Genomic DNA, 15,097 nt, shown 5'->3' with positions numbered 1-15,097 from the left:
GGATGTGTTTAACAGACCTATACAGTCCCACTTTAAACAATTTCATTATCTCTATTTATGACAATTTGCAACGTTGGTTTAAACCTATTTTATTGATTATTTCCATCAGAATTGTACAATTTCCTTCCTGAAAAAGTAATTATTTACTTATTGAGCATTGTATTGCATGATATCAGGTATTGTAATCGCAAATAATTCAAGTTTGTGACAGTAAATATAAAATGATTTATTCTTTATTCAGTGCAACTTCTTCACAAATTACAGTAGCAATCACATTATCATCAAAAAGGACAGTTTTCTGTATTAAGTGCATTTATTTCAATTCTAAATTAGTTTTGTTCAGTTTTACCTCTGTCCTTTTGTATCTCTTTTTTTTATATGTCTTTTCTAGTGATCAACACGCAGATTAGTTTGACCTGCAAAACATCTGTAATCCCATGGACCTAGAGCAGAGTAGACCCCAGCAGACCCCCCACCAGGACGGAGACGCTGGTGAGTGTAATCCTTCTGGCTCCGCTGCTCTCTGTTCTCCTGTCTCTCAGCTGTGTCTGCTGGCCAGATGTTAGGCGGCAGCGCTTCATGTTTCCAGCTGTGTCCCAAACCAGCAGCTCAGCTTTAGGGGAGCAGCAGCTGGACGAGTAGCTTGCCCACAGAGGCTGAGACAAACCCGGTACCCAATCAGTAACATTCAGAGGGGGGTCTCCTCTCTGTAATTTGGCTCGGTGGTGGTGGTGGTGATGATGGCCTTCAATGGTTGTTGTATCCTTGTGTGCCGGTTGCTGGGTCTCCTCCAGGCTCTCCTCTGTGGGTGGGGGGCTGTGGAATAAAGTCAGAACGCCTTCACCCTTCTGCAGCTGGAGGGTGGCCAGGCCGGAGCGCCCCCTGTCTGAGACCACCAGAGAAACACTCCAGCTGGACTCAGTGCAGGTTGAGGGACAGGTGGACTTTACTCGTGCCGCGGAGCAGGAGGGAGGGGACGTGTCCGGATCCTACAAGGAGAAATAAGGAAGTGATTTGTTTTTTATTATGTCTTGATCCAGTAGTAGCAATACATATCATGAATATACAATTCTGATTTAAATTATTTTTTAGGGAGAAGCTTTAAATACATTTTTTGCCTCTTCTTGCACTGTTGTTATTTGTTATCTGTTATGTTTGTGTATTATTAAATTGTGCAAAACCATTGAAACACCTTTAACCCTTAAGTCATATTATTGTCTGTATAGTTTTGTGTTGATTTTTTATTTTAGGAGGAGGCTTCAAATGGTCCAGTGGGTGTCCTGTCCCTTGCTGTACTCTACATAATGTCTTATCTTATATGTTTTTGCATTTTAAATTGTGTAAATAAACCTAATATAAAACAGCAATACAGAGACAATCGAATGTACATAGTTTAAGATAATTGAATACTATGTACGTACAAAAAAAATACAGGAAACTTCTGGATAAAATAATAAAGCTCCAAACAAAGTATGTGATATTATTTTTCAGTTGATGCTCACCGGAGGGATCACAGTTAAGTAAGCCACTGCGTAATTTGAGTCTGGGGAGTCCAGAGCGCGCACGGTGAGTGTGAGGGTGACGGTAGCTCCTGCCTGAGCCGTGGCAGGGGTGTGGAGTTCCACCTGACCACGGAAAGACCCTTGTTCTGCAACATGGAAGCTGAGGAACAGAAATTCTAATGAACTATAACAGTCCTCAAAATGTATGAAATGGTATTTTTGCTATTCTCTTTTCCATGATCTATTTTTATGATAGCAGTGATGACCAATAAGAAATGAAATGGCAATATAAGAGTCCAATCTTGGCGAGGAGATTTACGTTTCTTTTATTTTTGCTCTACCTGTGAGGTCCTCTCTTATTTAGATATTTACAGTCGTCATCAGCAGTCAGACTGAAGAGTCGGGCCGGGCCATGGTTCAGGATGTCAAAGTCCACCATCGTGCTGTGACCGGGTACCAGGCGGGGGACAGACAACACCTGGAGAAATGGAGACACATAACCATGAAATATTATCAGAACAAGAGCCAGTGGAATTAAGGTACATCAATGTGAAATGTAATGAATCCGAAAACCCACCAACACAGAGTTGAATGAAAAGTCGGTTAAGGATAAACCATAATTTCACATTTTGAATAGTGAGATATTGTTTTTGGTAACTGTGGCCAAACACTTGTTTGGTTTTATGGGGGGGGGTGTTACGTGCCGTAGTGTGTGTGTGTGTGTCTTTCTCTCTCTCCCTCTGATTCCCCAGGTGCAGCCTGATTGTCCCCAGGTGCAGCCTCTCCCCAGGTGCTCCAAATTCCCAATCAGGGCCTCCATATAGGACCGGAGGAAGACTACAGTGATTCTCCATTTTTCCTTCTCTGGCTGCATGCGTACAACCTGTGTTCTGTAGATCAATAAGAGATGTGCTCCTGGATATGGGACACTAGTTTAATGTGCAAGTTAGCTGATGAGCAGCCCGTGTTATTTTCTTGACTATTCAAAGGCCTGTTCGTGACTCCAGAGAACGGTTTCCTCTCTTTTTTCTCGTGCCTGGTCAATGTTGTGTTTTGTTACTTCCCTTGGTACCCCTAGATTTGGAGGGAACGTAACAGTCGGTGTCAGTGTTTCATTTTTATCCATCTCTACGCATGCTACAATAATTGAGTTATGTACTTGGTTCAGATCAAGCTGTAAACACAGCACTGACACAGTATTATGGCAGGGAGAGTCCTTACATAAGTCTTTGCTTCTCCTGAGGAAAGAATCTGGTTATTTACCGGCTAAATGTTCCACAATGTTTACATTTTGCTAACTTTTCTGTCTGCTGTTTAGTGCTTGGTTTAACACAACTTTTTTGTTGAAAACTGCAGCCTGTAGCCTGTTCTGGAAATGACTGAACCAAAACAGTAAAGTTACAGGACATAAAATAAAAACAAAAGGCTAAAAGGCACTAAAACGCTCTCTAAAGCTTAAAAGAAAATGTCTCTACAGGTTCGTCACTATGGACATTTGTCACCTTCCAACATCTAGGCAACATTTAGATAAAGATATTTGTGCTGTTTTGAATGAAAAAGTTATGAACTGAGATACAAAGCTGAAGTTATTACCAATAATGGTTTTTAAATTGTGTCCTACATCACAGTAAATGTTTTGCTTATCATTACCTGTATCTGAACGTGAGTGGGCTGAACCCTCTCTGTGGAAACTCTCTCCAGCTTGTTCCCTCTGCTGTCTCGGCCTGTTAGTCGCACACAGAAAGGAGCTCTGGGAACCGAGTCCACCCATCCCACCAGCTCCTCCACAGAGTAGGATGAAGAGGAGGAAGAGGAGGAGGCGTTCAGCTTCACCTGCTGAAGGCTCTCCCCGTCAGCTCCCAGCAGCGTCACATGACTGAAAGACGCTTCCTCATCTGGAGCCAGGCCCGTCACAACCAGCACCAGAAAGGCAGGAACACCTGGGAAATCAAAATCACAATGCGGTTTTGCTAGATGTCAGCACGTTCCTCGTTGTGAGACTGTCATTGATACATTTTCTAAATGTATAAAACACAAATCCCAATCTCTCACCTGCTACTGGACTTCCCTCCACTCTTTCTAACCCTGGGTGTGTCTCATTGGTTACGGTGGCAAAGTAATACAGGAAATCCACACTGCTTTCACCTGGTGCAGATCAAGAGGCAAATATTTGTGTCTTTTATCAGTTCAAGTGCAGTTAGTTCATATCTTATGTGTCCAACATTTCCTTTACCTATCACATTGAAGGTGAGGTGTCCGTCGCTCTTGGCTTGGAGCTTCCACTGGCCTGGCTGTATGGGAGAGAGCAGGCTGATGCGGTACAGACCCTCAAAGTGGTCTAAAGCTGCCAGGGGGCCGTCCCCGCTCAGCAGAGACTGACTTTGGTCTAATATTGGAGAGGAAGATGAACATCTGGGATTATTTTATTATCAAGAAGTAGTGGTATTTTAAGATTTCTATGAGGAAGTTAAAGTGTATTTCACAGCTGGATTGCACTTCCACCAACAGCTTATAAAACTAATATCTTTGCTGCACAGTTACCTGACGGACTGGTCAGGATGCACTCTGTCAGGATGCCAGTGATGTGCAGTGTGACGCTTTTTACTGAGCTGTCAACTCTGAAGGAATGGGAAGACATCAAATCCTGGTCGCTTTCCACATGGAGGAGGGTCACCTGGGGAGGAGGAAGAAAAATGTGCTCAGGAGTATAATATTTGTTTTCCAGAAAGGGCTTGAAATCATTAAGAGAGCTTTCATTCTTCACATGTAAGGACACATTAAATTAATTATAATGTTATTGCATATGTAAATAGGCAACTTTATAATGTGCTAATATATCAACTTACAGCTTGTTTCCACAACCTCTAAAAAATGAAGAGATTTAATGCATGTTTAAAGCTGTTTGTTTTTCACATGCTTAGCCTATATTGGATGCTATTTCCTAAATGTGGTTGAAGATATTCAGAGCTGAATGAAACAGGCATTCATGATATAGCTCAGTTACTAAGACCATAACAATCAATATTTGTCCAGACTTTCCTCTAAGCTTGTCTCAGTGGCTTTGTGGTTTGTTTGACAGTTTATTTTGCCTCTTTACTTCTTCAATATTATTGAAATAAAAAACACAAAACATTGCTATTCATGACCAGTAGATATAAGCAATCAGTAATGAGGATTTGCAAGTGATCAAAATCCATACACGTGGGTAATCACTTATGCCTTCTTTGCCTTTAAAAATCATTTGATTTGGTTAAACAGTGTAGAGGTTGATCCCCAGCAGAGGGTCTGGCTGCTGCACCTTGTCAGTGGCTGTGTTATCCTCCACTATGGCCGAGACCCTGCGGATGTCAGAGTTGGTGGTGAATATTGTCAGACCTCCTGACAGGGAGGACAGGGCGGAGTAAAGAGAGAAACGGTCAGGAGACAAAGGTTCCCTCTTCCTCCTCCTCCTCCTCTTCCTCCTGCCTCTGCTCTCTGTTGTATATTTGAGGTCTTCAGTAAGAAGAAACGTCACCTGTGGAAAAATCCGCCTCAAATGTGACCAATGTTTGAGCTGGAAATAACAGGATAAAATGTCTCCATTTCTGTACTCAATAAGTACAACAGGGTGTGCTTATAAAGTTTGTTACAGGAACAAAAAGATCCTAAAATGCAATTTACATAATCCTTTTACACTTACTAACTATTGTAAGTAAGTATCTGCAAACATAGATAACTTCTTCATGAATGAGTGGCCCTGTCATTAATTATTAATTAATGAATTGGTAATGTCATCAGAAGCATTTAATTTGTTGTGAGCTGTAACATTATAATGCATTTTATTTAGATGTAGGCTTTTCAGATCAGAACATTTTCTCATAAGTTCCAAGTGCATTTGTGCAACACCGGAGATAATGAAGTTTTTTTTATAGAAGAATGCTTTAAAATATAAAATCGTACCTTGCTCTGTTTCTCAAGTGCCAGAGCCTTCACAGCATCAAACAGGTGGGCGTCTTTAGGGGACGCATCAGTGAATACAAAGATCTCTGACAGTGGAGGACTGTGAGTGAGGGCCAGCTGAAAACACACACAATAATGGAAAATTAGCAGCTACACATGATTTCAATTGTAATACTGTATAATGTGTTCAAACACCTGAACACTGTTACAGAAGAAACAGCATTTTAATTGACCTGAATGGCAGAGAGACACATTTCTGGCTCGTCTCCTCCTCCCAGCGCCATCAGGTTATCCATCTGCTGGATGAACTGGTTTGGATCATCGGTCTCAAACACGGGTCCAACCTCTGCAGAGTGCAGGAGATAGACGTGTCAGATGGCAAGCAACAACAGCAGATCTTCCATCGTATTGAACTTATTTAGCAAGACCAAAGTTCGGAGGGCCTTACTACATCCCATTTAAAGTTCAAACATGAATTCACTAACTCTTGATTGACACAGCTGTTTATATGGTAAATAAATAGCTATAGTCACTAGCCGTTTCCCTTAGTACAAAGTAGAGCTGCAAAAATAATTTTAAATTGCATCCAAATTGCAATATGGCCTGCTGAAATGTTCATAATGATGCAATAATCCTAATTAACCATAGTATAGATCCCCACAATAATCACTCCATACTCATTCAAATATTTCAGTGACGACGAGAATAATGATGAAAAATGCATTTATCTTTTATATTTCATAACATGATGGCAACTCAAAAGAAGGGTTTTAAATAAAAGGTAATATAAAGATAACCTTAGAGGAAATGTAAAGATTTAGTCTCTCTTTCCAGAGATGCAGAAGCAGTACATAATCCTGTCTAACTGCCACGAAGGTGAGATTTGGGAAATGTTTATATACTTAAAACTCTTCCAAGGTTACACCAAATCCATTCTAACCATACTTTAACTTGTTTGCCATGCATTTAGTCACAAATCTACCCCTGGTCAGGTGATCTGCTTCCCTAAGGATCACAGGTGTAAGGGGGCGTGGCCTGGGGGACAAGGGAAGAGAAGTAGGGGTGGGCGATACCACAAAATCTGGATTCGATCCGATACCAAGTATTTCAGGGCCAGTATCGCCGATACCGATACCGATACCTTTTTTAATGAAAAGCTTCATGTACTTTCATGTAGGGGAGAGCTGCATGACATGATTTTTGAGCTGAAAGCATCATAACTAGACTAAATCTGAATTCATTTTCATGATTAAAGACAGGACAGTTTTTATAGACAAATAAACGTTTTACTTTTGCAAATTTAAAGTGCAAACATGAAAAATAACAATACAAAGTGGCCACAGTAGCGAACTACCTTCTTGCACACATCAAAGTTCGCTAAGTTTTCATTGACAGTTGTGAAATAGCTCCACACAACGCTCCTCTTTCTCTCAGCCATCATGCGCGTGTGTCGCACTCGCGAGTCGCTGGCTGCTGTCAGTCAGCTTGATAATCGGCGTTCAGGCAAGGAGCGCGCTGCACGTGCGCGAGCCTCGGGAGAGGAGGACAGCAGTGGAGAGAGAAGAAAAGAGCGTATATACTTGTGTTCGTCTGCACATAGTTTTTGATGAAATTGACGAGTAGAGGAGAGGGGGAAAAAAGTATAAAAGTATCGATCCTATTGGCTCTAGTATCGATACTTTTAAACGTAACGTAATATCGGAAGTATCGATATTTTGGGATCGATCCGCCCACCCCTAAAGAGAACTGTTTGGGCTAGAGGAGAGAGAGGAAATGTTTGTGGAGACACATGGAGGAGTAATGGAGGAGCCGTGCAGCCTCCAATTGAGAGGGGGGAAATTATTCAGCTCTTTTTAATAGTTGATATTATCTATTTAAAGTGAACAAGGAAATCAGTGTGACTTAAGGACCATTACCATTGAACAGAGGAGGAAATCAAGCCAAGACCGGAATACTATTCACTAGTGATGGCAAAATGAAGCTTTGAATGAAGCATCGAACCACTTGGACAATTGTGTCGGAAATAGGTTCATTTCTCGAAGCTTCAGTTACAGCGACCTCTCCTGGCGAAGTGCAAGGCTGCAGTGGGTTTAACGTATCTTTGCCTTGAAATATATTCGATGCACACACACACTAAGACTGAATATCATGTTCTATTTGCAATTAAAGATTGATAATTGTGTGTATTGGGTTATTGAGAAGAGACTAGAGAGTGCTGGAAAAAATGTTGGGCGGAGAGGGCCTTTTATCAGTTATTAAAGTATTAAAGTTGAAAAGCAATGATTAAAAGTTAATCCGTTCCAGGCTTAGAACCAGCTGCGCAGAGGGAATCGCCGCATTAGGGCCACCGGGCTCTATCCACTGGACCAGGGCTCTCCAACACGTCGATCGCGAGCTACCGGTAGCTCGCGGGCAGCTTTTCAGTAGCTCGCCGCTCGATTATTGATTATAGCGTAGTAGTAAGGTTGCTTATTGATTTTTCGGCCGCGGCTGGACAATAACGTTTTTTTATTTTAGAATTTTTTCTGTCACACGAATATCAAATGGTCGGTGACGCAGAGATCAAGGAACAGACGTGACAGCAGCACAGCGACAACACACACGGAGCAGTCTGCTTTCTCCACCAACACCAGTCCAGAACTAACAGCAGAATGACCCGCTCTGAATCAGGCCCTGTCGCTGCGCGTCAGAGACACACAGGGAGGGATTTGTGTTTTTTGAAAAACACTCGTTATCGTCATGTCAGGTTTTTGGTGGATTTAATCAAGTCTTGGATTGCAGAGTATGAATGTCCTCTTGCTATTTTCAGTTGATAAATACTTGTGTAAAGTTTGTGAAGGCAGGAGGAAAGCTTCCGCGATCACCGTCTCCTCTCCGTTCCTCCAAACCCCGCCCCCTCCCTGAAAATAATGAGTGACAGGCTGATAGTGACCCGATAGAAACTTTATTATTCACTTAATCACTGATTGAGATATGATGAAGCTAACTTAATCTCATACATTCATGGGATTTATGTAACAGTAAGACAGAGAATGTAAGTGTGCACCCACATGCACTATTTTTGTTTTTATAATGCTATTGTAAATACTCCTGCTGTTTTCAGACTCAAGTCCTGTGTGTGATGCATTCAAGACATTCAGTGTCTTTTTTTTTAACAGAAGACTGTAGCTAGAAGCTGCAGCTAGACTGCAGAAGTATTAGTTTTTTGTTTTTGAGGATGGAACCATTTTCACACACAGATATAGGGAGGCTAGACCTATACAATTAATTTATTATGGTTTATAATTTAATGTCAAGACGAAGAAGAAGAAGAAAAAGATGGCTGAACAACTGTTCAGTGTCAATCCTGTGGAGATCTCCAAAATAATGTTCAGCTTAAGTCTCAGCAAAACTCACAACATTTCTGGAGCCTTGTAGACCCCGAAAACTATAGAACATTCACCAAGCAGCACTGAAAATGTCTGCTTTATTTGGTTCTGTTCTACATACCTTTGTGAAGCAGCTTTTTCTGACATGAATGAAATCTAAATACAGAACAAGACCAACTGATGAACATTTAAATGACTCTATTCTATGACTCCAGCATACACATCTATGGTGGACTGCATGCAGTGCCATTCATCTCACTAACAAAAGAGTGAAATGCTTGTAAGGTGGTGATTAAGGACACTTATGTGAATGTTCAGTGATGTACTTATTATGTGGGCCATAATAATATGTGAGAAATCTTCGTTTTCTTGGACCTTATTTTTGATAAGCTTTAGGTATTGCAATTTCACACGTGTACAAAAGTATAGCTTAATTCAACTGATGAGGGCTATGTGAATAAATGTAAGCGATGTGATGCAAGTAGCTCTTGGCCACTTTCATTTTTTGAAAGTAGCTCTCAGATGAAGAAAGGTTGGAGACCCCTGCACTGGACTATCTATTCCTTAAACTATTGTGCTGTTTCTATATTACTCATTGTCTTTTTGTTCACACCTTCTCCACATTTCAAAGTGTTTCCCGAGCCAGAACGACCTATCTTTCTTCCTGGCTTGCTCTATAATGATCCAATTCAAATGCAATACCAACAACAACTCAACCGCAACAACGCAAACTACGACAACAACCCACACATTGCACATTGTTTAGAGCGGTTATAAAGTGTTGAAGCGCTCAAATTCGAAATTGTTTCAACCGGTCAGAATAGAGTGGCGAAGTCACGCCCATCTACTTCCGCCCCATGGGACCTTATTTCGGAAAAATTATGTATTGAAGTCAATGGAGAGAAAACTTATCTTTCGATCCCGTTTAAATTGTGCCATGAATTACACATATGATGTTTGGCAATCTTAAAAAATCATTTCCATGTCAAAAAAGTCACAGTTTGTCGTAAAACTGTTGAAATATAAGACTATGAAAAATACGCAACTAGAAAGACTACAAATCCCAGAGTCGCGTAAGTGATGTCACAATTGTTTTCCTCCACTAAGAGATAGCTAAGATCAGCGCCATATAGATAGAATCTATCTATATGGCGCTGGCTAAGATAAGATAACTTTAACAAGATGCCTGTGTGCTTAGTACCAGGTTGTTATCATACCAGCAATGGGTCTTGCTCGTTCTTTCGCTTCCCGTCTGATGAAAGGACCAGGAGTGTCTGGATCAAGCTAGCTAGTAGCTAGCACGTTAGTTAGCATTACAGCCTTGTCATTTGTATTAGCCTTAACATGAAGTAACATTAAGTAACCCAAAATGTTAAACAGTAAGAGTAGTAGTCATATTTCGTGAACCCTTTGAAGAGTACTGTCACACCGGTGTGATCATTCTATAATACACAATTTAAGCCCGGGGGAGAAATGCTAACGCTAACGCTAGCGATCTTCTCTACTTCATGCTATCTGCACAAATGGTTGACATTAAACATTACAAAGACCAGGCAGTTCAGAGAGAATCAAAGGAAGGCAGGCAGGCAGCTTTGCATGACATTCTTCAGGACGTGTTTCATTGTGGTGATAATGAGGGGAGTCAATCGTTTTGTTGACAAGACAGTAGTGACGGCCATCTTGGTGACGTGTGTTGTTCTGTGAGACCAGAGATGTAGTTCATTGAGCGTTTCACACAAACAAATGTGTTACTTCACAGTTTTACGACACATTTTTTTTTTTTTGACTTGCAAAATTATCTTTTAAATTGACAAACATCATATGTGTAATTCGTGGCACAATTCAAACGGGATCGAAAGATAATCTTTCTCTCTCCATTGACTTCAATACATAATTTTTCCGAAATAAGGTCCCATGGAGGTCCCCCGGAAGGGGAGGGACTTCGCCACTCTATAGAGACGAGGCAGTGCATTGAATCACGTGATTGGACCGCGAACCAGTCAAGTGATTCATTCAGGAAATGAAGCAGTTGCTGGTTCGGACGTCACATGTCACGTGATTTGAAGCAAGCTTCGAATCACTGGCCGTTTCTCAATCGCGAGGATATTGACTTCCAAGCCAATATTTCAAGGATGCTACGTCATCGAGTGCTGCCGAAGGACTGTTCCAATCTCCAGCATACTTGGAATTCCACCGAGGCCGCATCCTTGGTTTGGGGGAAATTTCGAGGCTGCACATGGGTAGACTTCGCGTCCTTAAAATCCCCACAATGCTTTGCGCATGGACCAATTTCCCCAAATCTGTGGCGGAAGATGTAAGGCGGGGCCTCTCATATGACGCACACCTGCACACTTGCTAGCCTGTTCCACTCTTCGTTTTCCGAATGGCAGGAAGTATTCTTGACTTGCTTCTGAAGCAAGATGCTCGGCTCGGCTGTGCTACCAAGTCAGCATCCTCGCGATTGAGAAACGGCCACTGCTTCTATGGAATAGGAAGTCCAGGGTTGAAGCTCCGTTCGAAGCTTCAGTGTCAAACTGCCATCACTACTATTCACCACATCCTGTAGGTTTGATTCTTTTTTTTCTTTTTTTTGCAACGCATTGCTTTTCCTGATTGCTGTTTGCATTTTGAAGAGAGAACATAAACTCCCATTTTAGGTTTTCTGGACATTTTGTGATGTATAATTTGACTTATTTTGAGGTGGACAAAGCTTGTAGATATTGAAGTGGAGAATACCTTTTCTTTCTTGTGAACTCATTTGGTGGAAAGGTGTTTATATCTTAATAGATTGTGTTAAGCAGTGATTTACATTTTTGTGTACGATGCATGCATTCCTTTGTGGTTCTAAGAAGGTCATTAAAAGCATCCACCTATTTTTGAATTTCCTCTTTATTCAGGTATAAGTATCACAGTAGCTTTTGAATTATTGTTAAACATAATTGTTAAAACATAAGCAGTTTTCTCTCACCTGGGTCATGGAAAGGCACTAGTACATAGGTGCCAGGCAGCCCAGGGTTGCTGGCTCGGCTCTCGATGATGGAGTGAGCCCTGAAGCGAGCGGCAGTGATCTCCTCAAACATGCTGCCTGTGGTGTCCATGACAAACACCAACGCAGGGATCTGCTTCACACTAAAGAGCCTGGAAAGGAAGTTTATAAGACGACAATCCAAAGTTGAATACTCTACTAACCACATAAGGGGACCCTATTGTGTTTTCACTATGGGAAATACAAGAACTACCCATAAACAGTTTTCAAAGCCTACCTGAGGAACGTTTCAGGGCCCACAGTGTCTCCGAGGTCTCTCAGTACACTCAGGGTGGCCTCCATAGCAAAATTGGCAGCCTCCATATGGAGATAATGGTGAGGGGAGAAGACAGGGGAGGTGCTGTCCTTGTTGATGCCCCCTTTGGCCCCCATATAGCGGCTACTGTCCAGAATACCTCCATGACTGCATTTGCCTGAAAGAAATAGTCAAAGCTTTATCGAGCGAGGTTAAGAAGGAAAGTAAAAGAAAGCATGTGGTTGTTGTTGTTATACTTTTTTTTTTACATTTTGCTTTTTTGGACTGCACTAATACAGTTTTTCTCTGATGTACCGTATGGTTTTGGAGGGAAAGTGCTGAAGTAGCCAGTGGTGAGCAGCTGGGTTTCTCGCTGTGTGTTTGTCAGTCCTGGCTGGAGGTTGTCTCGACAGGTGGCGCTGAAGCACTCCATGCAGGTAGGAGTGTCTTCTGTAGACAGAGAGGAAGAAGGGTTAGTCATGTTCATTGTTTGGGCACAGTTTGCATCAGCCAGCTCTCACTAGTCTGAACAATTATTAAAAGTAAAGTAACTTCCTACATTTAAATAATTACATTGGATGAAATTGATTTTTAACGTATTCATCACTGAATTTATTTTAATACCATGACATAAATTGTAATTATATCACATGTTATGTGTCCATACAACTGTATATAGTCAAGATGACCATCAATGTGGGATATAACTCAACATTTAGGCTGCAACTAAAGATCATTTTTATTTTCTATCAATCTGGCGATTTGTTTTCTAGATACAAATTGTCACATTTGAGGAGCTGGAACACGAGAATATGAGCATTTTTGCAGACAAAGTAATGATAATCTGTTTGTCATGCTTCACTTTTCAAATAGTTGCTTTCAGTGTTTTCCCATCTCTGTCCATTAGGCACGTTCCAGCAAACCTTTTCATGGTCTTTAACATTGAACAGTGTAGAAATAGTACAATCATATTTTATATTGTTTAAAGGGGCAAGCATGTCTACATTTTGGTTTGGTTGTAGAACCAGTCAGATTGCTGCCTGTTCTAACTTACTTTCCATTGACAAACCACTGACCTTTCGTCTAGTTATCTTAGCTCTAAGTCAACCTGACTGAGCTGTGTGTCTGCACTTGAGTGTGTGCTGCCAGAAAATGAATAGTGACAAAGGCTGACTGACTAATAGGAATCCAGAGGATAAATACAACAATGCTGTAGTGAAGGCCATCACCTTTGTTGATTTTGATAATCAAGATATATTGCAATGAACAATGTGTGAATAACTCCAGAGTAAAAAGCACATGTCAAGGCAGATATGAAGTATTACCTTCAGCCACAGGCACGGCAGGCTCCTCTGGCTGCAGCAGGTGGAGGTAAATGGAGCGCTGGCCCATCTCAACCCAGTTGCTGTGACTGTAGAAATCCTGGTAAAGCAGAAGATTGAAACACAAAGCACTACTTGAGGTTTTTTATTTTCAGCACACTTTGCTTTGGTCGTTATGGGAGGGAATATTTAGCCATTGCAAAATACAAATGAGTGGCCATGTAACCGGTTTGGAAGAACGTCAATGAGGTGTTTGAGTTTACAACCCTAGTTTTTACCTTTTTATTATTTGATGAAGAGTTATAATTCTCCACTATATAATAACCATCATCACGACATCACCACTCCACATTTATTTTTATTTATGGCGGTAATTGTAGTGTCTGTAGCTACGGATACATACAAATAAATGTTTTTTTACACAAACATAATATTTTAAAGAAGTTGACTCTTAATCTTTAAAGCACATCTGGCTTAATTTGAGCTGATGTTTTGCACAATTTTGAATTTTTGCAGGTACTTGCTAATTTGTCCATTAAGGTTGATATAACATGTGGTGTGAATTAGAGTTCTGTCCAACAATAAGCCAAGAGGTTCAAATGTGGAAGCATGCTATCAACTTCCTCTCCTCTCTTCCTCAAATCCTCCTGATGTTTCTTTACAGTGCAGCTGTGTACCTGCAACGAGTGAAACAGCTGTCCCAAGCTGTGACGAGCACTTTGGTACTCTTTGGCCCGTACTGAGAGCAGAGTCTGAGCCCAGAACTGCCGTAACATCCCCATGGCGCTGTCCACTTGCTCCGAATCAAAGTGGTACACCGGGTCGGACCTGGTGCTGCTCAGGAAGTCCATGGCCGCATTGGACTTCACCACCTCTCCCACAGCTCTCCAGAAGCCACGGCCCAGTCTGGTCTAAAAGAAATACAGGCTGATATTTATCATTTAGAATAAGATGCAGTCATGTGTTCAATGTCAGCTGCGGTTCACAGGTTCAACTTTAGTGTCTAATAATCAGAGGTTTGATGGTTCATCGCCAGCCCTTTCAGTTCATATGTCAAAGTGTCCTTAGGCAAGACACTTGACCCCAAACTGCTCCTGTAGGCATGTCTAAGAAATTGTAGTGTATGTGAGTCACTTTGGATAAAAGCTTCTGCTAAATTGAATGTAATGTCATATGAACACATCCCTTTATCAACCCCTTTGCGTAATAGAAAAAGTAGTTATTTAATACAGTTTTATACTGAATGTAAAATAAAAACCCTGAGATCAGCTCACCTGTTCCTCTTCATTGTTCCCCTGAGATGTTTTGGTGCTCCTCAGGGTCTCCAGAGTGACATTGAGAATAGCCTGCTCAGTGATGTACTGGTGTGTGTGCGAGTCCCATGACAACGTTAACACTCTGGACCAAAAGTTGGGGAGGAAGCCCATGCATGGTAAGGCAAGGAGGAGAAGGTAGGCGAGAATAAACAACTGCATCTGCTTTCCACTCCCTTCCCAAATTCTTCTTCTGTCCTGTGACATCATGTCCTGGAGATGGGGTGAGTGCTTCACATCCTACCTGAATGAAAAATATGCAATACAGTTTTGTGTCCAATTTCCAGCATTCATGGCAGATAGACAAGCTTATAAATTGGATTAGAATTAGCCAATATCCTACAAATCGTATAAATATGACACATTTTATAT

The 15,097-nt window shown here is 41.4% G+C and overlaps 1 protein-coding gene across 3 annotated transcripts in view; it reads right to left on the bottom strand.

Moving 5' to 3' along the window:
- Nucleotides 1-217: 217 nt before the first annotated feature.
- vwa7 (von Willebrand factor A domain containing 7) overlaps nucleotides 218-15,097 on the bottom strand; it is a 32,447-nt gene continuing 17,567 nt past the window's right edge. For 2 of the 3 annotated variants that reach the window (XM_034114776.1, XM_034114774.1), the window contains 16 exons: nucleotides 14,687-14,969; nucleotides 14,090-14,323; nucleotides 13,416-13,512; nucleotides 12,406-12,540; nucleotides 12,073-12,268; nucleotides 11,778-11,947; nucleotides 5,675-5,787; nucleotides 5,442-5,558; nucleotides 4,801-5,016; nucleotides 4,044-4,176; nucleotides 3,736-3,888; nucleotides 3,555-3,647; nucleotides 3,153-3,442; nucleotides 1,844-1,980; nucleotides 1,503-1,662; nucleotides 218-989 (listed from right to left, as the gene is read on the bottom strand). In XM_034114776.1, the coding sequence (XP_033970667.1) occupies nucleotides 444-989; nucleotides 1,503-1,662; nucleotides 1,844-1,980; nucleotides 3,153-3,442; nucleotides 3,555-3,647; nucleotides 3,736-3,888; nucleotides 4,044-4,176; nucleotides 4,801-5,016; nucleotides 5,442-5,558; nucleotides 5,675-5,787; nucleotides 11,778-11,947; nucleotides 12,073-12,268; nucleotides 12,406-12,540; nucleotides 13,416-13,512; nucleotides 14,090-14,323; nucleotides 14,687-14,935 (3,039 nt within the window). In that variant the 5' untranslated portion in view covers nucleotides 14,936-14,969 and the 3' untranslated portion in view covers nucleotides 218-443. The remainder of the gene's footprint in view (nucleotides 990-1,502; nucleotides 1,663-1,843; nucleotides 1,981-3,152; nucleotides 3,443-3,554; nucleotides 3,648-3,735; nucleotides 3,889-4,043; nucleotides 4,177-4,800; nucleotides 5,017-5,441; nucleotides 5,559-5,674; nucleotides 5,788-11,777; nucleotides 11,948-12,072; nucleotides 12,269-12,405; nucleotides 12,541-13,415; nucleotides 13,513-14,089; nucleotides 14,324-14,686; nucleotides 14,970-15,097) is intronic. The other variant, XM_034114777.1, reaches the window with a different exon arrangement.

This window comes from Trematomus bernacchii, unplaced genomic scaffold, assembly GCF_902827165.1.
Source record: "Trematomus bernacchii unplaced genomic scaffold, fTreBer1.1, whole genome shotgun sequence".
In the NCBI taxonomy this organism is placed as follows: domain Eukaryota; kingdom Metazoa; phylum Chordata; class Actinopteri; order Perciformes; family Nototheniidae; genus Trematomus; species Trematomus bernacchii.
Note: the sequence above shows the minus strand (reverse complement) of the source record. Positions and strands in the feature narration are given on the sequence as shown.